Below are 25,628 nucleotides of genomic sequence, written 5' to 3'. Positions count from 1 at the left end.
TAATGACATTAAAGTTAGCCGTCACTTGACAATTTTTTAATTTTATTTAACAAAAAAATTGGATTTTTTTTTTTAATTTTTACATGTCAATTTTTTTATAATTTTTTTTAGGTCATAATTTATTTGTTAAACAAATTTAAAAAGTTATCAAATATCTGCTAAATTAATTTTCATCAATTTATATTTGAGTAATAAAATTTAAAATAAAAAATCGTAAAATAAATATACATTTCGATTCTAGAAAGTATAAAATAAAAAATTGAATACAGCGCATACAAACATACAAAGATGACTAGTAAAATTGAATTATTAGTATCAATAACTCCATCAACAGTCAGGCAACCTGTACCGCAGCATTCCATCCATTCAAAAATACAATAATGTCTAATTAATATTCTTACGCTAGACTTAAAAAATAGATCTTACTCAAACTATATACAAATAAAATATTAATAGAAATAATTTGAATACACATTTAATAAGTAATAATTTTATTTATTATTAATGGCGACGTCGCCTGATATTATTCGTCCCAGGCGTGCTAATTTCCCATACCGGTCGGCATTTTGTAGATTTCCTCCAGTGTTGCAACTGAATTCCCAGTCGTTGGCATTCACGTACGTACGCTATAAATGATTGGCAGTAGCAATTGTCCGTTGGACATTCACACATGTCTTGCAGGCATGATTTATAGTACATTGTTGGGTTTACTTTTTTATGGCATGCCTCGAATATTGGCGATCTCAGTCGACTGCATAGCCTGATGATAATACAAAAATATTTAGATATAAATCTTGAGATTTTTATTCACGCCTCTAATTTTTGAGTTATAGAGCTGGATTATATACACTGGTAGAAGGATTAATAATCTATATTATTAAAAGAATAAGAAAAATTTTGTGACTTGCTTTAACTCTAGATACATAATTAATAAATGACCTTGTATCTTGTGAACTATTGACATTTTTATAGATATAAGCTCATCCTGATGTTATATTCATCAAGACCTTTCATTTGAGTACCCACATCAATTTTTCATATATTTATATATTTATATATATGTATATATGAAAAATATATGAAAATGCATGTAGGTACTCAAATGAAAGCTCTTGATGAGTGTAACATCGGAATGAGCTTATATCTTAAGAAATATCAATAATTAAGAAATTACCGTGTATTTTGTGAAATATTGACAATTTTAAAGATATAAGCTCATCCTGATATTACACTCATCAAGACCTTTCATTTGAGTACCCACATCAATTTTTCATATATTTTATATATTTATATAAATATATATATAGAAAATATATCAATAATGCATGTGGGTACTCAAATGAAAGCTCTTGATGAGTGTAACATCAGGATGAGCTTATATCTTTAAAAACATCAATAGTTAAGAAAGTACAGTGCAATTTAACAAAAGACATAACAAAACCAACCTATGATCTTGCCGACTTCTAATACACCTTCTCTCCCTATCAATCCGGGGCTTCCCGCAAGTTTTTTTGGACCCAACAGCCCAGGATTGTCCAAAAGGGTACGGCTCTTGCACTAAACGACCTCTGCGCGTCGTAAAGTCATCCTTGGGCCTGGAATTGAAATTTCCGCACAAGCCGCAGAGTCTTCCGCGGTAGCTTGTCGGCGCTGAAACTTCAATAAACCCAATTCCGTCCCAAAGTATTTTAATACCAATTTTTGTGTTTACTAAAATACTGTCGGCAGTTCGGTTTATCTCCAGTTTGTTCGGCAATCGGTACGGCACGTCGATTTTCATTCCGTTAACTTTTACTCTCATTCTCTGCCCGAGATTCACTCTTAAATCTCCTACCTAAAAAATTTTAAATTTTGAAACAAAAAATTTAAACTTACAAATTGTCATAAATACTTGGTACAATAAATTTTTATATTTGATCAAGATTTTTAGATACTTTAGGAAAGCAGCGCCACTCACGTCTGAGAAAAAATTTTCTCTTGAGAAAATTTTTCTCGAGAATATTTGATACCCATTTTATATTATTTTAGCGTGCAATTATACATATTTAATCAAAAAATGATGAAATATTATTTAATCAATAAAAATATTAATGAAAATTTACTTCTATCTTTATATTTAATTTTTTGGAGCAAGAGAGAAATTTTCTCAAGACAAGAAAATTAACTTCTATCAAGAACTTAATTTTTTGGAGCAAGAGGCTGAATTTTCTCAAAACAACAATATTTTCGAGACTTAAATAAATTTTCTTAGATCAAGATACGTATTTTTTAAAGCAAGAGAATTAATTTTGGAATAAATGAAATTTCTTGTCAAAAAAAATTTTTTTTTCGCTCAAGAAAATAATTAGGAAGAAAAATATATTCTCGGCACAAGTGAACCTTTTTTTCTATGTAGCAAATTGTCTAACTCCATTTTAGAGAATCTTCCATTTGTACGAAAAAACAATTAGATAAAAATTAATTGTCACTTTAAAAAACCATTTAATATCTACTAAAGGTATAATATTTTGGTTTGGTTCATTAAAATAATTTATAATTGGTCTATTGCTACATCAAAATATTTAAAAATGACCCTAAAAAATAAGGAGTGAAATTGCTAATTAGACCGTCGATATGATAGATTTTTGAGAAAAAAATTAATAATTATTAATTTTTCTCAAATATTCATTCATTATTGATCAATCTACTAAATGAAAATTTTTTTGAGCATTCTAATACATTAAAAGATATATTAATAATGAAAGAAACAATAATTAAATAAATTTTCTTGGATCAAGATACGTATTTCTTAAATCAAGAGAATTAATTTTGTAAGTGAAATTTCTTGTCAAAAAAAATTATTCTTGGCTCAATTAAACCTTTTTTTCTGTCTAAAAATTGTAATCATTTTTGAATACCTTCAAAGCGATAGTTTTCGTCCAAGCAGAAGATCTAGAAGATTTCGCGTCATTGGTAACTCGAATACTGAAAGTATGTCCCAGACAATCGCTGACCAGCTGGTATTTACACGGACCTTTGAAGCTGAAGAACTTTCCGTCGAATGTCTTGTAGTGCGGATCTCCAAAAACAGTACAGACACCATCGCCTGGAAGGTAAATCACAGCAGATGATAAACCGATGGTAATAACAAAAAATTTCTGATGGCAAGAGTTAATAATTACTGGCTACAAATATTACTTTCAACACAGCGCGGACAACACTGGCCCTCCGGGTGCTCGAGTCGGGAATTCGGCGGACAAGGCAGACTTATTGGCTGACACATGGGCATCGCACACCTTACTTTGCCCTGTATGCAAGCGCATGCCTTGCAGGAATCTAGTTTCCATGATTCGCCATCCTGCCTAGGAGAAATTTAAATGTTTAAATAACTTTTCTTGCATTTGTATGATTAATAATAATTGTGGTTGGATTGATGGAAAAAATACTCGCCAGGTAGGAACGTCCGCCGTAGGTGCAAGACGCGCGTGGTTCCTCGCCGACTGCCGGGCACTGAGGACAGCATCGCCCTGGGACGGTAACTTGGTGCTCAGGTGTGCATTCCAGTACCGGACAGGTCTCTTTTATGCAGGATATCGTTGAATTTGAGCACGAGCATCGCGTGCATTGGTCCACGTAAAATGTTGACCCGGAATTGTAAACTGCTTGACTGAGCATACAGGCGCCTTTTGGAGGTGACATGTAACGTCCGCTGCCTGACAATCATTATAATTATAAGCTATATTATTGAGAGAGTAAGCAGAATTTTGTGGCGAGTGGATTTATATGGTAAAATGGGTTTTTATGGTTAAATGTGGTATCGTTGGAAGACTTGACCTTGTATCTTGTGAAATATTGACATTTTTTAAGATATAACCTCACCCTGACATTACACTCATCAAGACCTTTCATTTGAGTACCTACATCAATTTTTCATATATTTTATATATTTATATATATTATATATATGTATATATAAAAAATATATCAAAAATGCATGTGGGTACTCAAATGAAAGCTCTTGATGAGTGTAACATCACGATGAGCTTATATATTAAGAAACATCAATCATTATTAAATGAAGCAAAATTTTAAGTAATTACAATGCTATTTTCAATAATGAATGACCTTTTATCTTGTAAAATATTGATATTTTTATAGATATAAGCTCATCTCGACATTATACTCATCGAGACCTTTCATTTGAGTACCCACATCATTTTTTCATATATTTATATATATTATATATAGGTATATATGAAAAATATATCAAAAATGCAAGTGGGTACTCAAATGAAAGCTCTTGATGAGTATAACATCGGGATGAGCTTATATCTTCAAAATATATATTATATATATGTATATATGAAAAATATATAAAAAATGCATGTGGGTACTCAAATTAAAGGTCCTGATAAGTGTAACCGAGATGAGCTTATATCTTAAAAAATATCAATATTTAAGAAAGTACAGTGCAATTTAACAAAAATCATTATTTAATAAAGCAAAGTTTTAATTAATAACAATTCTATTTTTATGAAGTAATGACATTTTATCTCGTGAAATATTGACATTTTTAAATATATAAGCTCACCCTGACATTACACTCATCAAGACCTTTCATTTGAGTACCCACATCAATTTTTCATATATTTTTCATATATACATATATATAATATATCAAAAATGCATGTGAGTACTCGAATGAAAGCTCTTGATGAGTGTAACATCAAAATGAGCTATATCTTCAAAAACATCAATATTTAAGAAAGTACAGTGCAATTTAACAAAAATAATTATTTAATGTGCTAAAATAAAAGAATTACCGGTGCAATGAGGACAACATTCACCAGGTTCGTGAACAATCCTCGACAGAGGACAATGTTGTACCGGACAGGCTTGTTTGGCGCAAGTAAGTCGCCCGAAATTACACCTGCAGGTAACACACGGGTCCTCGGTGGTGGTAACTGTTCGATCGGCCGTCACCTTTTGCCCATTAACGAAGCATCCCGAACAGGTTGGACAGCACTGACCCGCTGCCGGTGGCACTGGATTTTTGCACGGCGTATAGCACCTCAATTTCGACTCTGTTATCACGCCGGCTTTGCACGCTAAAATTCGACATGGATCGCTCGGCTCCGTCCACTCTGTTCCCGATGCATGGTGCACTCCGTTTCTCACGCATCCTGAAATTTTAATAATTAATGCTAATGTTAATTATGTTAATAAATATCACCGAGTTTTAATTAAAGCACTTCTTTTAAGTCAACAAATCTTATCGGCGTATTTTTTCCGCTCAGAGAAGATATATTTGTTAGAGAATAATAATAAGAAAGAACAAGAATAACATTGTGATTAATAAAGTGAAAAATAATAAAGCGATGGCCTTTGTGCTCAATTTAAAACAATCGTAAGGAAAATTTTGTTCACGTGGGTTATTATTTTATTTATTTAGATTTTAGAGACTAACCTTTGCAGCGATGACAGCATTCGTCATCATGTCGCTCTAATAAAGTGTAACAGCCCTCTATGCTTGGACACTGTTGTTGTAAACACTCGACAAATCCATTCTAAAAAAAACACATGTGTGATTATTTATAAAAATTTTAAAAAGATTAGTTTTTTTATTTATTTATAAGTAAATGATATTGTTTTTAAATTCTTGAACCAAAATAAATTTAAATTAATAAGGAAGTAAATCAGAGTGTGAAATTACTTGGAAAATGAAAGTGTCAAAGGGATTCCCCAGTGTGTCAGTATACTATTTTCAGTAGTATAAATATACCCTTGGTATTAACATGACCCGTATACTTGGCAAAAAAGCCAAGAAAATATTTATTTTCTTTAGCGAAAAAAAATTTTTTTTTGACAAGAAATTTCACTTACAAAATTAATTCTCTTGCTTTAAAAAATACGTATCTTGATCCAAGAAAATTTATTTAATTATTGTTTCTTTTATTATTAATACATTTTTTAATGTATTAGAATGCTAAAAAAAATTTCATCTAGTAGATTAATGAATGATGAATTTATGTTTGAGAAAAATTAATAATTTTTAATTTTTTTCTCAAAAATCTATCATATCGACGGTCTAATTAGCAATTTAACTCCTTATTTTTTAGAGGATCATTTTTTAATATTTTGATGTAGCAATAGACCAATTATAAATTATTTTAATGAACCAAACCAAAATATTATACCTTTAGTAGATATTAAATGGTTTTTTAAAGTGACAATTAATTTTTATCTAATTGTTTTTTCGTACAAATGGAAGATTCTCTAAAATAGAGTTAGACAATTTGCTGCACAGAAAATAAGGTTCACTTGTGCCAAGAAAATATTTTTCTTTCTAATTATTTTCTTGAGCGAAAAAAAATTTTATTTGGCAAGAAATTTCACTTATTCCAAAATTAATTCTCTTGCTTTAAAAAATACGTATCTTGATCCAAGAAAATTTATTTAAGTCAAGAAAATGTTATTGTTTTCAGAAAATTCAACCTCCTGCTCCAAAAAATTAAGTTCTTGATAGAAGTTAATTTTCTTGTCTTGAGAAAATTTCTCTCTTGCTCCAAAAAATTAAATATAAAGTTAGAAGTAAATTTTCATTAATATTATTGATTAACATGTCAAATGGGAAGATCAAATCATATTTAATTTTTTTTATTCAATATGTATAATTTCACGCTAAAATAATATAAAATGGGTATCAAATATTTTCGAGAAAAATTTTTTCAAGAGAAAATTCTTTTCTCCGAAGTGGCGCTGCTTCTCTAAAGTATCTAAAAATCTTGATCAAATATAAAAATTTATCGTATCAAGTATTTATGATAGAATTAAGAAAAAATACTTCCACCAAGAATAGAATTTAAAGAAAAATTTTAACTTCGGTCTTTAAGCACCCGAAACTGTTAAATAAAGAAACCAATTTTTGTTTTATTGATCAAACTAGCTAAAATTGATGAATGATGCATAATACAATATTAGTGATCAGTTGATCCCGATGTTTAATAATAACAAATAATTATGTCCCAGCCGGCGAGTGTAGAAATGAAAACAAGTGATTGGATCGTCGTGAATATAACTAGTATAGCAAGTGTTGGGATATGTATTTAATATTTACATGTACTTATTATTCACATAGATACAGATAAACAAGTTATATTGTATTGAATATTTAACTGATGTGTGGAGTGACGATGACGAGTCAATGAACCAAGCTGGGTCAGATAAGTAGACGATGAGAATGTTCCATTATAAATGTACTATTTCATGTATTGATCATTCTTACTCTGATTGTCATCATACAATCTCATTTACTATTAAATACTCTTTACACTTTCTATTTATTACATACACGGTATTGTTAATAATAATAAATATATTATTTTCATACTTTGTTTTTACCTTGCAGATGCAACTGAAACATCTCGTGTTAGGTATCTTGTCAACCGTGAAATCTTCCCCCTCAATATCACAAGTTTCTCGGCTGCCTAAAAAATAAATATAAAAAATTATTTATCACGAGTGTTAAGAAACTTTTCAAGCGAGAAACAATAAACAGAGTGGTATGCATCATTAAAATCATCCAGTATATACCTTATGTACCGCTTGTTGTTTTACAATCACCTGCTAGCCTACTCAATTATAATTTTAATTCCCATCGTTAATTTACCTCCAGTCTTAGCTACAATTCCTCTCCGGTTATTTTATTGCGTTTCATAATCGCTATTTTTTATTACTCTACATTATTCACACTAATGTCGATGACAAAAAATATTTCAATATTAAAATATTAATTAAATATTTTTTTATTGTAATTAAAAATTAAAAATTCTTTTAAAAATATTTAGAAATTTTACTCTATTAAAAATAAATTAAAACTCGATGACAAAAAATATTTCAATATTAAAATATTAATTAAATATTTTTTTATTGTAATTAAAAATTTTACTAATTTAATTCCATTAAAAAATAAATTTAAACTCAATAGCAAAAAATATTTTAATATTAAAATATTCATTAAATATTTTTTTATTGTAATTAAAAATTAAAAATTTTTTTTTTAATTTTATTAATTTAATTCTAATAAAAAATAAATTATAACTCAATTCAAAAATATTTCAATATTAAAATATTTATTAAATATTTTTTATTGTAAAAATTTAACAAAATTTTAGTAATTGAATTTTATTAAAAAAGAAAATATTGAAACTTGATAACTGATAATAAAATTTTTAAAATATTCGCATCAGTTGGTACAGTGACACCAGTAAAGTGTGTGTCAAGGCGCATGTAGGTACATGCAAATTCGCACTCTCTTATCTATTTAACGCTATCCAGTCTATCGAAGCAAGTAGTTGTTACTTAAGAATCCAATACGCACATGTATACACGCGACCATTGATACGGGATACAAATAGACAACAAATGTACATACATATCATACTAAATAAAATAAAATGTATAGTTGTCAGTTAAATCAGGTCTTGATGGCCTACCGCGAGGTGTCATAATAATTATTATTATGATTGTAGAAAAAAAGAGGGGAGAGTAAGAGAATGTTAGAGTAAAAACTAAACAATAACAATATCAATAGATATTTTAATTAAAAGTTTATTAAATTGAGATTTATTAACTGTTAATAAGTAATTTATTAAGTAAAATTTATTAATTGTTGATAGATATTTATTAATGGTTAATGAATATTTGTTAACTGTTAACAAATATTTATTTAAAATAAAAAGCAAAAATAGCAATTTTCTTTTGACACTTTTTATAACCCTAGCTGGAATTCATGATAATAATTAAATTCACTAAAAAAATTAACCTTTTTAATGTTTAAAAATATAAAAGATAATTATGAGCTGTGATAGAATTTGATATTTTACAATAAATGTTATTATAACATAATAAAATTAATGCAAATAATTTATAAAGATGATTTTTGTTTATAAGCAATCTTGATATCATATGATACGCAAGCCAAACAAATTCACTCAACAAAATATTTATTAACTGTTAATAAATGTTTGTTAACTATTAATAAATACTTATTAACTATTAAATTCCTCCCAAATAAATATTGAATGTTAAAAATATTTATTAAAATTAATGTCTTCAAATAAATTTAATTATTAATTATTAATAAATCCTTCCATCAGTGTAACTTTTACAAAATTTATTTCAATACTTAATTTATAAAAGTTAACTCTCTTGTAGCGAGAAGATTCAGCGGCCATGTGCCACCTGTTGGAATTTTCCAAAACTATATTGATAAAAGGTTTTTTTTAATATTTAATAAGCTTTATTAACTGTTAATAAATGATTTATTAACATCATATGATTTAATAATCATTTATTAACTGTTAATAAATATTTTTTAATTATTAATAAATACTTATTAACTCTTAATAAATGTAATTTCCACCCAAATAAATATTGAATTTAAAAAAATATTTATTAAAATTGAATAAACTAAATTATTAATAGTTAATAATTCTTTCTATCAGTGTATGTATGCTTACGCATACATGTGTATATCATTATCATCTTATATTATGGTATAATGTGTTATATGTTAGTGACCAGGCCGTGACTTGAAAGATAGATTATTCGAGGCCCGACTTGGCGCAAATAGACCGGGAGATAATAGCGGGATACTAAGAATAGAAGTAGTCTTAAGCTTTGCATATGGACCGTAACCGATTAACTGTCAATGTACTGTACACTTGGTATTATTGTTATTATAATTATTATTTATTTGTTTTTAACACTTGCTTTTCTGCAATATCATTAATTTTATTCGGATGACAAAAAAAAATATTTATAAAATTAAAATTAAAATTTTTAAAGCCACAATTTTATTTATTATTATAAATATGGATCGATTTATAAAGTTGATTAATAAATAAAATGTTAATTTGACATTATTAAATCAATTAAGATTTACAAAGTGTAATTTAATATTTATACGGGTTTAAATAATTAATGCATATAAATATGCGATTTAATTATGATTTATTATTTTAGGTAACGCGATTAGATTAACTTTAAATATTACAACAATAATAATGATAAATAAATAAATAAGAAAGATAAAGACACACCGATGAAATAACAACGTGAGGGATATAAAAACACTGACGATAAATAGTGACAGTTTGAATTTATTCCTCTTGTACAATTTATACACATATCGTTATTGCATCACAAGTATACACAACACGCAAGGAGTCGGAATATATATTCACACACTAGTTAAATACTTTATTTTGTATTTTAACTATTTTTGGCAAACAACTTTTATATTTTACTATTTTACCATTGATATCAAGCTTATAATGTCAAAAAGGCAAATTAATTTCGACTTTTATTATACTGATTTAAGACTCACTTCCGATTGATTAGATCCGTAATTTTGCTAAAGATCAAAGTTATTAAATTCATTTTGACCTCTTAAGAGATATCTAACTAGTAGTTAAACCTATTAGATTTGATTTATATCCTCAGAAGATAACGCTAATCTGTGGATTTAATAGTTGAATTGTAGACTTTACTTAATTATCTATATTATTAAAAGAATAAGCAAAATTTTGTGGTTAAATTTAGAAAATATCTCTCGATACGTAATAAGGAAATCACCTTGTATCTCGTGAACTATTGACATTTTCAAGGATATAAGCTCATCCTGATGTTACACTCATCAAGACATTCCATTTAAGTACCCATATCAATTTTTCATATATTTATATATATATATTATATATATGTATATATGAAAATGCATGTGGGTACTCAAATGAAAGCTTTTGATGAGTGTAACATCAAGATGAGCTTATATGTTAAGAAATATCAATAATTAATAAATGACCTTGTATTTTGTGAAATATTGACATTTTTAAAGTTATAAGCTCATCTTGATGTTACACTCATCGAGACCTTTCATTTGAGTGCCCACATCAATTTTTCATATATTTATATATATATTATATATATGTATATATGAAAATGCATGTGGGTACTCAAATGAAAGCTTTTGATGAGTGTAACATCAAGATGAGCTTATCTTTAAAACGTCAATTATATAAATGTAAATATGAAAATATATAAAAATTTTTAAATATTAGAATTTTTAAAGATATAAGCTCATCCTGATGTTACACTCATCGAGACTTTTCATTTGAGTACCCACATCAATTTTCATATATTTATATATATTATATATGTGTATATATGAAAAATATATAAAATTTTTAAATATTAGAATTTTTAAAGATATAAGCTCATCTTGATGTTACATTCATCAAGACCTTTCATTTGAGTGCCCACATCAATTTTTCATATATTTATATATATATTATATATATGTATATATGAAAATGCATGTGGGTACTCAAATGAAAGCTTTTGATGAGTGTAACATCAAGATGAGCTTATATGTTAAGAAATATCAATAATTCATAAATGACCTTGTATTTTGTGAAATATTGACATTTTTAAAGATATAAGCTCATCCTGATGTTACACTCATCAAGACCTTTCATTTGAGTACCCACATCAATTTTTCATATATTTCATATATTTATATATATTATATATATGTCTATATGAAAAATATATCAAAAATGCATGTGGGTACTCAAATGAAAGCTCTTGATGAGTCTAACATCAGGATGAGCTTATATCTTTAAAAATGTCAATTATATAAATCTAAATATGAAGAATATATAAAATTTTTAAATAGAATTTTTTAAAGATATAAGCTCATCCTGATGTTACATTTATCAAGATCTTTCATTTGAGTACCCACATCAATTTTTCATATATTTATATATATTATATATGTGTATATATGAAAAATATATCAAAAATGCATGTGGGTACTCAAATGAAAGCTCTTGATGAGTCTAACATCAGGATGAGCTTATATCTTTAAAAATGTCAATAGTAAAAAAATTACAGTGCAATTTAACAAAAGTAATTATTTAATAAAGCAAAATTTTATTTATTAATTTTTTAATCATACAAATATATATTTTATGTAAAGAGATAAAACGACCTCGACTTACCGATGATACTTTCAGAGACAGAGTCACATTGTCGTAAGTTTGAAAGTAGTATCAGAGCCAAGGTTAATGGCGTCGCGACGCAAAACGTTGACGTGTTCTTAACCATTTTCCTGAGTATGAGATCCTCCAAATAAACTGAAACAAAATCATTGTCATTGTCATTAGTCACTATAAGCACACATTGGAGCTTTGTATATTATATGTTACTTAACAAACTAAATCAAAAATAGTAAACTAGCTTGAGAAGAAATAAAACTACTGTAAAAAAAGCGATACTAGTTTTTCGAGATAAATCATTAAAAATTCTAGTGCGACAAAGCATAAATTAGTAATGTAGATAGTTTAACTAGCTCTTACTAGCAGCATTAGATCGATTTTTCGCTCCAGTAAGAGTTAAATAGAAATCATTATTGGTCAAGTGTGTGTGTGTGTGTGTGTTGATACAACGAGTAAGAAATAAAAGAGAAAGAGAAAAAGAAAAAGGATATCTAAAGAAGAAGGAGTAGTATATGCACCTGTCGCTTCGTCAGTAGTCTTTACAGCGAACCAACAGTAGAAACACCAATAATTGTTCTGTATATTGTGGAAAGCGATAATCATTTGCGAATAATCCGATCGGTAAGCTTTTAAGAAAGTTCGAGCGTAACTAATGAGTCAAAATAATGTTAAAATTTGTTATTAATTTTAGTTTTCCCAATATTCGTGAAAATTTTTTATTTTAATTTAAAATAATTTAAACAATTTAATAATTGATGATTTTTACTTATTTAATAAAGTAAAGTAATAAAATGACTTTGGTATTTATTACTTGCCGGAATAAATAAACAGATTTGGCAATAGCGCGCTTGATTGTACCCATAACCTGAGACGTGGATGAGTTTGTGAGTTAAACATTTCTCTATCTGTAACTATATTTCTATCCTTTTGTTTTTTCTCAGCTGATGACGCGACGTTGTCAAATCTTTATTCGAATAAATGGCTGACGATAGACCAGTTACAAACATAAAATTTGACTTTAAATATTTCAAAAATTATATCGGTAATGTATTATTATTAAATTGTTTTTATATTTTGCAATAATCCAAGTTTTGCGTGTATAGTTTGTTATCCGTTAAAGTTGGGAAGTTAATATTGAAAAAAATAATTAAAGTCTCGACAAAACGTTTGTCCGCCATAAGAGCCCGTGTATAAGGAGATAAAATATGTGATTTTAAAAATTTAATATCTAAGTAACTAAACGGTGAATCTTTTTTAAATTTTGGGATTAGATAAATCACGTATTTATTTATACGTATACTTAATTTCAAAGCTCAAAGTTGGAAATTATTTTTTACATTAGATTCGCTCGAACTTCCTTAATCCTTACTGCATCACATACGCTAGTCCAAGATGTATGTATGACGCGGCATTCTACAAAGCAGCACCAGGAAGAAGAAAACCATCGTGGAATCTGTATGGGGACACTAACTACTGCCTACTGCAACCATTATCTTTATATATATATAGTAAACGAAAACGAGAAGGGCAAAACTAAACGAAGTGATGCTGCTGCTGCTACTTTAACTTTAGCTGTTACTGCTACGCTGGAGAATGGAATCTCGATGTTCTTTCACTACTTCAAGATATAAACTAACTTGTTGAGAATAATCGTTATAAACGATGAGGTTGAAGGTCGACGATTTGTTAATTTTTTATAAAAGCTTTTACAGTTTTTTAGTCTAGAAAGAAGAATAAAATTTTTGAATAAATTCTATTCTTGGTGGAAGTCATTTTTTCTTAATTCTATCATAAATACTTGATACGATCAATTTTTATATTTGATCAAGATTTTTAGATACTTTAGGGAAGCAGCGCCACTTCTGAGAAAAGAATTTTCTCTTGAGAAAATTTTTCTCGAGAATATTTGATACCCTTTTTATATTATTTTAGCGCGCAATTATACATATTGAATATAAAAAATTAAATATTATTGATCTTCCCATTTGACATGTTAATCAATAATATTAATGAAAATTTACTTCTATCTTTATATTTAATTTTTTGAAGCAAGAGAGAAATTTTCTCAAGACAAGAAAATTAACTTCTATCAAGAACTTAATTTTTTGGAGCTCGAGGCTGAATTTTCTCAAAACACCATTTTCTTGACTTAAATAAATTTTCTTGGATCAAGATACGTATTTTTTAAAGCAAGAGAATTAATTTTGGAATAAGTGAAATTTCTCGCCAAATAAAATTTTTTTTCGCTCAAGAAAATAATTAGGAAGAAAAATATTTTCTTGGCACAAGTGAACCTTTTTTTCTGTGCAGCAAATTGTCTAACTCCATTTTAGAGAATCTTCCATTTGTACGAAAAAACAATTAGATAAAAATTAATTGTCACTTTAAAAAACCATTTAATATCTACTAAAGGTATAATATTTTGGTTTGGTTCATTAAAATAATTTATAATTGGTCTATTGCTACATAAAAATATTAAAAAATCACCCTCTAAAAAATAAGGAGTTAAATTGCTAATTAGACCGTCGATATGATAGATTTTTGAGAAAAAAATGAATAATTATTAATTTTTCTCAAATATTCATTCATCATTCATTAATCTACTAGATAAAATTTTTTAGAGCATTCTAATACATTAAAAGATGTATTAATAATAAAAGAAACAATAATTAAATAAATTTTAATTAATAATAATTTTAATTTTTAATTTTAATAATAATTTAATAATAATAATTTTTACACTGATAAAAAAATTGACTTGACTTAAGAGCCAAACTCTTGAACCAAGAATTCCATTTTGAAGAAAATGATTTTCTTGAGTCAAGAGAATAAATTCTTGACTCAAGAAAATTTTCTTAGACCAAGAATAATTTCTTAGCTCAAGAATTTATTCTCTTGACTCAAGAAAATCATTTTCTTCAAAATGGTATTCTTGGTTCAAGAGTTCGGGTCTTGAGTCAAGTCAATTTTTTTATCAGTGTAATAATAATTAATTTTAATATTAATTTTAATAATAATTTAATTAATTAATAATAATTAATAATTTTAATAAATAAGTGAAGTTTCTTGTGAAAAAAAATATTTTTCTGTAGTTTCTTATTTTTAAATCGATTGATTTAATATCTTTAAAATACACAAGAAACTTTCTAACGAATTCTCTGTTTTATAGTCTTCTATAATTAGTAGTTAAATATTTAACAACGTTATTGACAGAGGATTAACATGTAATAAAAAAAAACTAACAAATTTATTGTTGATTCGGTATGCAATGACCCCAATGTGTTGATGGCAATAAACAAGTTAAAAATAATAAACTCTAGTTGTCTTGAATGCAGTAATGTTGTTATGGATATTATTGTACACATTAGCCAGGAAGGTCGTGTTTTATTAAATGAGACAAAAAACCGAGAAAGGGAAAAAAATTAATTTATTCCGCGAGCGTCCTGACACACGCGTGCCGCTGTAAATTTATATATATCGCTGTAATTAGTTTTATAATACAATAATCATTATAATTTTTAGAATTATAAACATCGCTATTTATTAAACATTAAAATTATTTTTCTCTAAAATTATTACGTAAAAATTAATTGAAATAAATTAAAGCTAAATTAAAAAAAAAATTAATTTGATGCTCAGTTAATTTACTTATTTTATAGATTATTAAAGAAGTTTTATAATAATATATGTATAAGCAACTTTTTCTCTTCTCTCATAATTTAATCACAATAATTTATAAATGTTTGGTTACATTAGAATTACAAGCATGGGATATCAGTAAAACAATTTTTTTAAAAAAAGTATGACATATTTACGACTAAAGAAAGTATACATTTGATAATGTAAACAAAGACGTGGTTCAAGAGAATTTAAAATATTAAAAAAAAAATATAAAAAAAACACTTTTTATATATATGTATATTAAAAAGCAAGATTAGACCGCGAGGCATTATGGAGAATCAAAAGAAGGTAGTGAATATATGAATGACTAAATTTTGTCAAGGGTCACATAAATAATCTTTATATATACCTATTGCGTGCCCGTTTATCTTGTTATTTTATTAATTATCCTAATACACGCTTGTTCATTATATACAAACTCACTTTTTGCTACAATGTTGCTTTAATCTTAATTAACATCCACTTTTTTCTTTTTTTTCGGGTGTTAATAATTCTGGCTTTTGGTTTTCATCCAAAAGTTTACGTAAACATTCTTTGAAAGTTTCCAGAGACTCGATAGATTTATAATTTTATAAACAAATTAAAAATTATTAGAAAAATTTTAAAATTTGCGCTTTAAAAAACTTCCTTTTTAAATCGATATTATTAAGAAAATAAGCAAAATTTTGTGGCCAGTGTATTTATATGATTAAATTTGGTATTGTAGATAGATAATTAAGAAATGACCTTGCATCTCGTGAACTATTGACATTTTTAAAGATATAAGCTCATCCTGATGTTACACTCATTAAGACCTTTCATTTGAGTACCCACATTAATTTTTCATATATTTTATATATTTATATATATTATATATATGTATGTATGAAAAATATATCAAAAATGCAAGTGGGTACTCAAATAAAAGTTCTCGATGAATATAACATCGAAATGAGCTTATATCTTTAAAATATATATTATATATAGGTATATATGAAAAATATATCAAAATTTTATATTATTAAATTACAAAAAAAAATTTTTTTTTTGCCATCGTTTATTTATTATAAAATTTTAAATAATTATTAAATTTATGCTAAATTAATTTTATTAATTAAAAAATGACCTTGTATCTCGTGAACTATTGACATTTCTAAAGATATAAGCTCATCTCGATGTTACACTCATCGAGACCTTTCATTTGAATACCCACATCAATTTTTCATATATTTTATATATTTATATATATTACATATACGTATATATGAAAAATATATCAAAAATGCATGTGGGTACTCAAATGAAAGCTTTTGATGAGTGTAATGTCAAAATGAGCTTATATCTTTGAAATATATATTATTTATATGAATATATCAAAAATATATGCGAAATTAATTTTCATTTATAAAGAAATGACCTTGTGTCTCATGAATTATTGACATTTATAAAGATATAAGCTTATCCCGATGTTACACTCATCAAAACCTTTTATTTGAGTACCCACATCAATTTTTCATATATTTTATATATTTATATATATTATATATACGTATATATCAAAAATATATCAAAAATGCATGTGGGTACTCAAATGAAAGCTCTTGATGAGTGCAACATCGAGATGAGCTTATATCTTTAAAATACATGTTATATATATGTATATAGGAAAAATATATCAAAAATGCATGTGGGTACTCAAATGAAAGCTCTTGATGAATGTAACATCAGGATGAGCTTATATCTTAAAAAACGTCAATATTTAAGAAAGTACAGTGCAATTTTACAAAAGTGATTATTTAACAAAGCAAAATTTTATTTATTTATATAGTTCACAAGTCACGGCAGTCACATAGTGACTGCAAGGGTGCTAGTTATAAATATTATAGTCCAAAGATTTTGCTAATGATTTTTGATACAAGTTATAAAAAATATAAACTTGACAAAAAAATATTCAGGTCAATTTCTGATATTTTACAGAAGTTATCTTGTGAACCAAATTCCGATTAAGATAATTTTTTTTTAGTTTATTTCGTCGGGTAATTAAAAACCAAAAATAGATTTTAAATAAAAAATAAATTCAATTAATAAATAAAATCTTACCACTTATGATGTCAATAACCAGAAATTAAAAAATGGACGAATGTAACATCAAGCATTATATATTTTGATAGAAAAAATTTAGTGTCATACTATCAATCATTGATAGTCGTATTTTTGAAATAATATTTAAAATCCATGGCAGTACTTAGATGCACCATAGATACTAATAAATATTATACAAGCACATATGCAAGGCACAGATAATAAACCTTTTTTAGAATAAAATAAATAACTTATTCACTTTCATTTCTTAATTGATAATTTATATAAATGTTAATACTTGTCACAATAAATAAAATTAAATATTAAAAATATTAGAGATCGGTTAATTATATTTTAGATTTTTGGGAATGAAAAAGCAATTGTTGTTAAACAAATTTATTGATGCACTAATGTGTTTAAACTGTCCGCGTCAACTGGTTGTCGCGGCTGCACTGAGTGGTATCCGTTGTTGAGTACTAGTAATACTATGCGAATGAGTGGAAATGAAAAGGATGAGGAGCTGGGAAAGAGGGGAGGGTGCCGGGAGGAGGAAAGAGGGCGAACGGTGGTGGTGGTAGTCTGGTAGACGGTAAGGTGGATGATGGTCGACTGCAAGTTTAACTCTAATGTGTTAAATAATTGTATGGAAGTAAAACGAGTATTGCTATATCATATATATGTACACTTGTACTTGTGATATTAATAATTAATATCACGACTTGGCTCCCGCGGGCTTTCTTTCATTTAAAATCACTTTGAGGGTGTCTTTGGAAAATTTTAAATAGAAATTTTAATGTCAATTTTGATGTGAAAAATTTTTTTTTAATTTATAATGCTAAAGTTAATGGAAATAACAAGATTACACTGGATATCATCCCAGATTATACTGAGTGATATCTGGATTATACTCATTGTAATCTGGATTATACTGAGTGATATATGTATATTAATTAGTATAATCTTGAATTATAATCTTGGATTATACTCCGTATAATCTTGGATTATACTCAGTGATATCTTATTCTTTCCGTGTAGTCGACATTATTAATTTTTTGATTTTTTTTCAATAATTAAATTATAACAAAAAAATATTTTTAAAAAATTGCACTTTCAGGTTTTCAAGTTTTTTACAAATAAAATTTATTTTTATAATTTTTTCAATAAAAAAAAAATTCTAAAAATTTTTAGATCGCTAATATAATTTTTATTATTAATTCAAATAAAAAATCTTGTACTAAAATAAAAAAAAAATCTAAGAATTTTTTTAACGATTTTCAAGAAAAATAATTATATTTTTTAATACGCTTTTAATCAAATTGATATTTTATGGATCGATTTTTATTATTTCCTAAATTTTTATTGCTATAACAAAAAATATATGAGTACAGTTTAGACTGGTCAATTATCAGTCTATTATACGAGAAGACTAAACGGAATTTTTTTTTCAGATTGAGAATTTTGTTAATATAAATACCGGTTTACTCATTGACGTCAAATGTATTGGTATTTTCGTTCTGTTATTTTATTTTATTTTTCTTATAGTACAGCGACGAATTTTATTGTTTAATATTAACATTATTAGCAAGTAAATCAATAGAAATGAAAATAAAAGAAATTATTTTGATAAGCCACGGGAGACAGGAGAAAGTACAGGCATGCAGATGTATTAATTAATGTATTAATATATTTATATTTATACAAGAATTTAGCAGAGACACTAAGTAGAATTCGAGTGACCTTGCGCCCGTTACATTGCCGTAATGAATAATCTGACTATACTACTATACTACTCGCTCCTTAATCCTTACGCAACTCAAGCAATACTTTAACGCGTCCTTTCGAGGTCTTTCGACGTCCGGTATTGATGCCGCGGGTCATAAACAACAAATATCGTTGAGTTATCTATTTCATTAAAAGAATAAGCTAAATTTTGTTTAATTTGGTATTATAGATAAATAATTAAGAAATGACCTTGTATCTCGTAAACTATTGACATTTTTAAAGATATAAGCTCATCCTGATGTTACACTCATCAATACCTTTCATTTGAGTACCCACATCAATTTTTGATATATTTTTGATATATATAATATATATTTTAAAAATATAAGCTCATCTCGATGTTACACTCATCAAGAGCTTTCATATGAATACCCACATGCATTTTTGATATATTTTTCATATATACATATATATAATATATATAAATATATAAAATATATGAAAAATTGATGTGGGTACTCAAATGAAAGGTCTTGATGAGTATAATATCAAGATGAACTTAGTTATTTAAAATATATATTATATATATGAATATATCAAAAATATATGAAAAATTAATTTTCAATAATTAAGAAATGACCTTGTATCTCGTAAACTATTGACATTTTTAAAATATAAGCTCATTTTGATGTCACACTCGGCGAGACCTTTAATTTGAGTACCCACATCAATTTTTCATATATTTGATATATTCATATATATATTATATATATGTAAATATGAAAAATATATCAAAAATGCAAGTGGGTACTCAAATGAAAGCCCTTGATGAGTGTTACATCAAGATGAGTTTATTTCTTTAAAATATATATATTATATATATATATATATATATATGAAAAATATATCAAAAATGCATGTGGGTACTCAAATGAAAGCTCTTGATGAGTGTAACGTCGGGATGAGCTAATATTTCTAAAAACTTCAATTTTATGATGTTTAAATCAAAAAATTAAAAAAAATTGATTTTAATTATATACTTTACCGAAAGATTTTTATGTAAAAAATTAAACAAACAAAAACGTGAGGTAATAATTTAAATTTTATTTATTATTTTAACTGACATTATTTACTTAAAACCAAATGTTATAATTTTGTTAAATTCCATGAAATATATCTTCCAAGTGAATTTATAGAAAGACAAATAATCAAACCGAAAATAAATTAATATTTTAAAATTCAATAATCGTTAAAAAAATTTCTCTTAAATGCTATCAGTAATAATGATAAAAAAAACATAAATATAATACCAATTTCCATGAATAGAATCTTTAGGTATTTACAGAATGTTAATTTATCACGTGAGAAAACTTTTTTTTTCTCTGGTCAATATTTCAAGAGACTCATCTTAAATCTTAAATCTCGTGTTGAAACTGTCGACAGTTGAGCTGCTGCTTATCTCTTCTTTTTCCAATCTTGTTCACGTTTTGTTGATGTATCATCAGCCAAGGGCCTATTCGGGGACCAGAGCCACCAAGACAAATATTTTTGGTGCTATTATACCTACTCGTACTCATTTAATCCCAATCCGGGGTATAAGAACATAAGTATATACTTATATTCTTGTACTGGAGCGGGAACGCCGGCTAAAAAGACCACCTGGAGGGATGATAACTCAACATAAATAACTGAAAAGATAAATACACAAATGAAAGTAAGATGAGATAAAGGATAGCCTGAGTTTTAGACCCAATAAGAAACACAGATTGCTTTTATGTGGAAAACATTTTCTACTCATCCTTGCTAACAAGACAGGAGTTATTCAAGAGTTCGGTGAATCATCTCGTCATTCAATATGACGAAAGGAAAATTAAAGTTATGAGAGATTTTATTTTTTTTTAAATATATATCAGTAAGAAATTACCTTGTATTTTGTGAACTATTGACATTTTTGAAGATATAAGCTCATCTTGACATTACACTCATCGAGACCTTTCATTTGAGTACCCACATCAATTTTTCATATATTTATATATATTATATATTATATATATGTATATATGAAAAATATATCAAAAATGCATGTGGGTACTCAAATGAAAGCTCTTGATGAGTGTAATATCGGGATGAGCTTATATCTCTAAAATATATATATATATGAAAAATATATCAAAATTTAATATGTTAAAAATTAAAAAAAAATCATCTTTAAAAAATTTCATTTTTTCTTTGTAAATTTTTTTTTGCCATTATTAATTTGTTATAAATTTAAAAAAAATTATTAAATATATACTAAACTAATTTTCATTAATTAAGAAATGACCCTGTATCTCGTGAAATATTCACATTTTTAAAGATATAAGCTCATCCTGATGTTACATTCATCAAGACCTTTCATTTGAGTACCCACATCAATTTTTCATATATTTTATATACTTATATATATTATGTATATGTATATATGAAAAATATATCAAAAAATACATGTGGGTACTCAAATGAAAGCTCTTGATGAGTGTAACATTAAGATGAGCTTATATCTTAAAAATATATATGATATATATGTATATATGAAAAATATATCAAAAATGCATGTGGGTACTCAAATGAAAGCTTTTGACGAGTGTAACACTAGGATGACCTTATATTTTAAAAAATATTAATATTTAAGAAAATACAGTGCAATTTAACAAAATTCATTATTTAATAAAGCAAGATTGCTAGTAAGTAATTAAATAAATGTTTGTCAATATTTTTTGTCGACTTTTAGTTAACTCTCTTATATAGTTTAACGTAACCATAACCATTGGGCAGTACACCATAGTAGTAAATACATATATATGGATATAGATATGTATTGTAGAATGAGGATGAGGATGGACCACCTGCGAAGAGGACCACCATGAGAGTCTTCTTGAGTAGTCTTGTTGTTACCGACCCAAGCGAATCTTGCTCATTCCAAGAACAAAAGCTGAAAGAATAATGGATATAGAAGCAAAAAAAACTTTATTAAGTATACATATATGAGTATAATCAACAAAAAATAACCAGTCTCACGAAAACTAACATCCCGAGCCACAGAACAAACTCGCTTAACTCAAATTTCGGTTCCTGCATGATAGATCCTCGCCGGCTTAGTCCTTATTACCGTAATTAGATTGTTCAAGCCCCCAAATTCAGTATAGTACTACTGACTGCTCAACTGCAGTCTAAAGTTATGCAAATAACCCGTCAATTGGCTTCATTGCTGCTTAGTCCTGTCAAGTTAAATATTAGACATCACGGAATTTATTAAATACTTTTTTCTTTGCTAATGATGGTAATGAATTCAGTAATTTTTGTATTTCAAAGACCACCTAGGGCACGACCACCAACAATGTATTAACATTTTTTTTTCTTAAATTACAACTCTAAAATTTGCACTAAAAATCAATTTTACTAAAATTATTGCCGTGGAAAAAATTATATAATATAAGTAGAGTATATAAATAGAAATATAATTACACTGAAAAAAAATCGGTAATTTAAAACACTTATTACTCAATTTTTTTTTTTTGTTGTTAACACGTGTAATAGTGCGTATTTATAAATTTTAATTGCAGATATATTTCTTGCTGGTATTAATTTAATACATAATAAGTTAATTAAAGGCGCCACACTGCAATTGACTGATGTGATGTAAATATTTATTTTCATACCGATTTGATGTTAATTTATATGATTGAATTCAACAACTTGATTGCGAAAAAGAAAAAAAATACTTAATAAAAGTGCAACTCTATATGATATGTAATATGGATGTATAGCGAGTAATGAGACAAAAGAGGATACTGATGATGATAAAACCGGTGAATCATGCACTTTATATATAAATATAAATTCATGTTTCGATATATTACTAATGTCTGACTCGGTGTCGAGTATATCAGCGTTTAATTTGTCATCTTAGTGACAACTCTTTCGTGGAAATTATATTTTTGTTAGCAAAAAAATTAACAAGTGGTGATTATTCATTAAACACACTGTGGTTGTTGAAACTAATTTATTTAATTTTTTTCGCAAGGTTTATTTGAGCCAAGAAAGTATTTTTTTGAGTAAAAAAAATTTTTTTTGACAAGAAATTTCACTTACAAAATTAATTCTTTAGCTTTAAGAAATACGTATCTTGATCCAAGAAAATTTATTTAATTATTGTTTCCTTTATTATTAATATATCTTTTAATGTATTAGAATGCTCAAAAAAATTTTATCTAGTAGATTAAAGAATCATGAATGAATATTTGAGAAAAATTAATAATTATTCATTTTTTTATCAAAAATCTATCATATCGACGGTCTAATTAGCAATTTAACTCCTTATTTTTTAGAGGGTGATTTTTTAATATTTTTATGTAGCAATAGACCAATTATTAATTATTTTAATGAACCAAACCAAAATATTATACCTTTAGTAGATATTAAATGGTTTTTTAAAGTGTCAATTAATTTTTATCTAATTGTTTTTTCGTACAAATGGAAGATTCTCTAAAATGGAGTTAGACAATTTGCTGCACAGAAAAAAAGGTTCTCTTGAGCCAAGAAAATATTTTTCTTCCTTATTATTTTCTTGAGCGAAAAAAAAAATTTTTTTTTGACAAGAAATTTCACTTACAAAATTAATTCTCTTGCTTTAAGAAATACGTATCTTGATCCAAGAAAATTTATTTAAGTCAAGAAAATGTTGTTTTGAGAAAATTCAGCCTCGAGCTCCAAAAAATTAAGTTCTTGATAGAAGTTAATTTTCTTGTCTTGAGAAAATTTCTCTCTTGCTTCAAAAAATTAAATATAAAGATAGAAGTAAATTTTCATTAATATTATTGATTAACATGTCAAATGGGAAGATCAATAATATTTAATTTTTTTCATTCAATGTGTATAATTGCACGCTAAAATAATATAAAAAAGGTATCAAATATTTTCGAGAAAAATTTTCTCAAGAGAAAATTCTTTTCTCAGAAGTGGCGCTGCTTCCCTAAAGTATCTAAAAATCTTGATCAAATATAAAAATTGATTGTATCAAGTATTTATGATAGAATCAAGAAAAAATAACTTTCACCAAGAATAGAATTTAAAGAAAAATTTTAATTTCGACCAACACAACTGAAAATTTTCTTGAGCCAAGAATTTTGGTCTCCAGTCAAGAAATTTTCTTTCTGTGCACAAAATATACGACGTTAATATTCCCACGAGAACAAGAACGGAAATATAGATCTTTCTCGACTTCCTTGAATGATATAAGAATCACTATTTATTCCAGGTAATCATACCTTACAAAATTTATCGCTCGGAAAAAAGTCTACGACAAAATGATCCTTAATTTCATACAGCTCTTACGTACATAAATATTCTAATCCAAAAACAACAACAATGACAGATTGCAAAGAAAATGTCGTAGTTTATCACTTCGATTACATAATTCAAAATCTAGAGATTTAATCAATGAAAAAACTCTAGTAATAAATATAAAACAGAAATTGATGACGTTTGATGTATTTAATCGCGGACCGTGACCTCTTTATTCTCAAACCCTACTCTGATGTCGTCTCGCTTTTCTGGATGCCGTCTGAGATAGCGGTCTGAGCGGTCCCTATACTACTCTGGTGCACACACATGCTATATACTATTACACATTATTTTCTTTTGATTATCGATAGAAAAAACTTCAATTTCTTTGGACACACTGATAGAAGGATTTATTAACAATTAATAATTTAATTTATTAAATTTCAATAAATATTTTTTAACATTCAATATTTATTTGGGAGGAAAGTATATTTATTAATAATTAATAAGTATTTATTAATAGTTTTAATAAATAATTAATAAACCCTATGATGTTAAAAAATTATTTATTAATAATTAATAAAACTTATTTAATATTGAAAAATCCTTCTATCAGTGTAGTTTTAGGAAATTCCAACAGGTGGCATACGATCGCTGAATCTTCTCGCTACAAGAGAGTTAACTTTTATAAATTAAGTATTAAAATAAATTTTTTTAAAGTTACACTGATAGAAGGGTTTATTAACAATTAATAATTTAATTTATTCGAAGACATTTAATTTATTAAATTTTAATAAGTAT

General features: G+C 26.6%; 1 protein-coding gene across 4 annotated transcripts; it reads right to left on the bottom strand.

The window, feature by feature from the left end:
- Nucleotides 1-459: 459 nt before the first annotated feature.
- LOC123271005 (BMP-binding endothelial regulator protein) lies at nt 460-18,390 on the bottom strand. Of its 4 annotated transcripts, XM_044737209.1 has the most exons (11): nt 17,805-18,390; nt 14,798-14,803; nt 12,045-12,180; nt 7,381-7,466; nt 5,447-5,546; nt 4,803-5,162; nt 3,430-3,692; nt 3,178-3,337; nt 2,898-3,085; nt 1,446-1,834; nt 460-760 (listed from the first exon to the last, which is right to left on the bottom strand). In XM_044737209.1, the coding sequence occupies exons 3-11, from the start codon at nt 12,148-12,150 to the stop codon at nt 502-504; spliced, it is 1,911 nt and encodes a 636-aa protein (XP_044593144.1). In that variant the 5' UTR covers nt 12,151-12,180; nt 14,798-14,803; nt 17,805-18,390; the 3' UTR covers nt 460-501. The 4 variants fall into 4 exon arrangements, with proteins under 4 accessions (XP_044593144.1, XP_044593143.1, XP_044593142.1 ...); XM_044737208.1 differs by lacking the exon at nt 14,798-14,803 and having other exon boundaries at nt 12,045-12,179; nt 17,802-18,389; XM_044737207.1 differs by lacking the exons at nt 14,798-14,803; nt 17,805-18,390 and adding an exon at nt 12,560-12,668 and having other exon boundaries at nt 12,045-12,179.
- Between the last annotated feature and the right edge of the window lie 7,238 nt (nt 18,391-25,628).

Source organism: Cotesia glomerata, linkage group LG8, assembly GCF_020080835.1.
Source record: "Cotesia glomerata isolate CgM1 linkage group LG8, MPM_Cglom_v2.3, whole genome shotgun sequence".
NCBI lineage: Eukaryota > Metazoa > Arthropoda > Insecta > Hymenoptera > Braconidae > Cotesia > Cotesia glomerata.
This window is presented reverse-complemented; position numbering and strand designations above follow the sequence as displayed.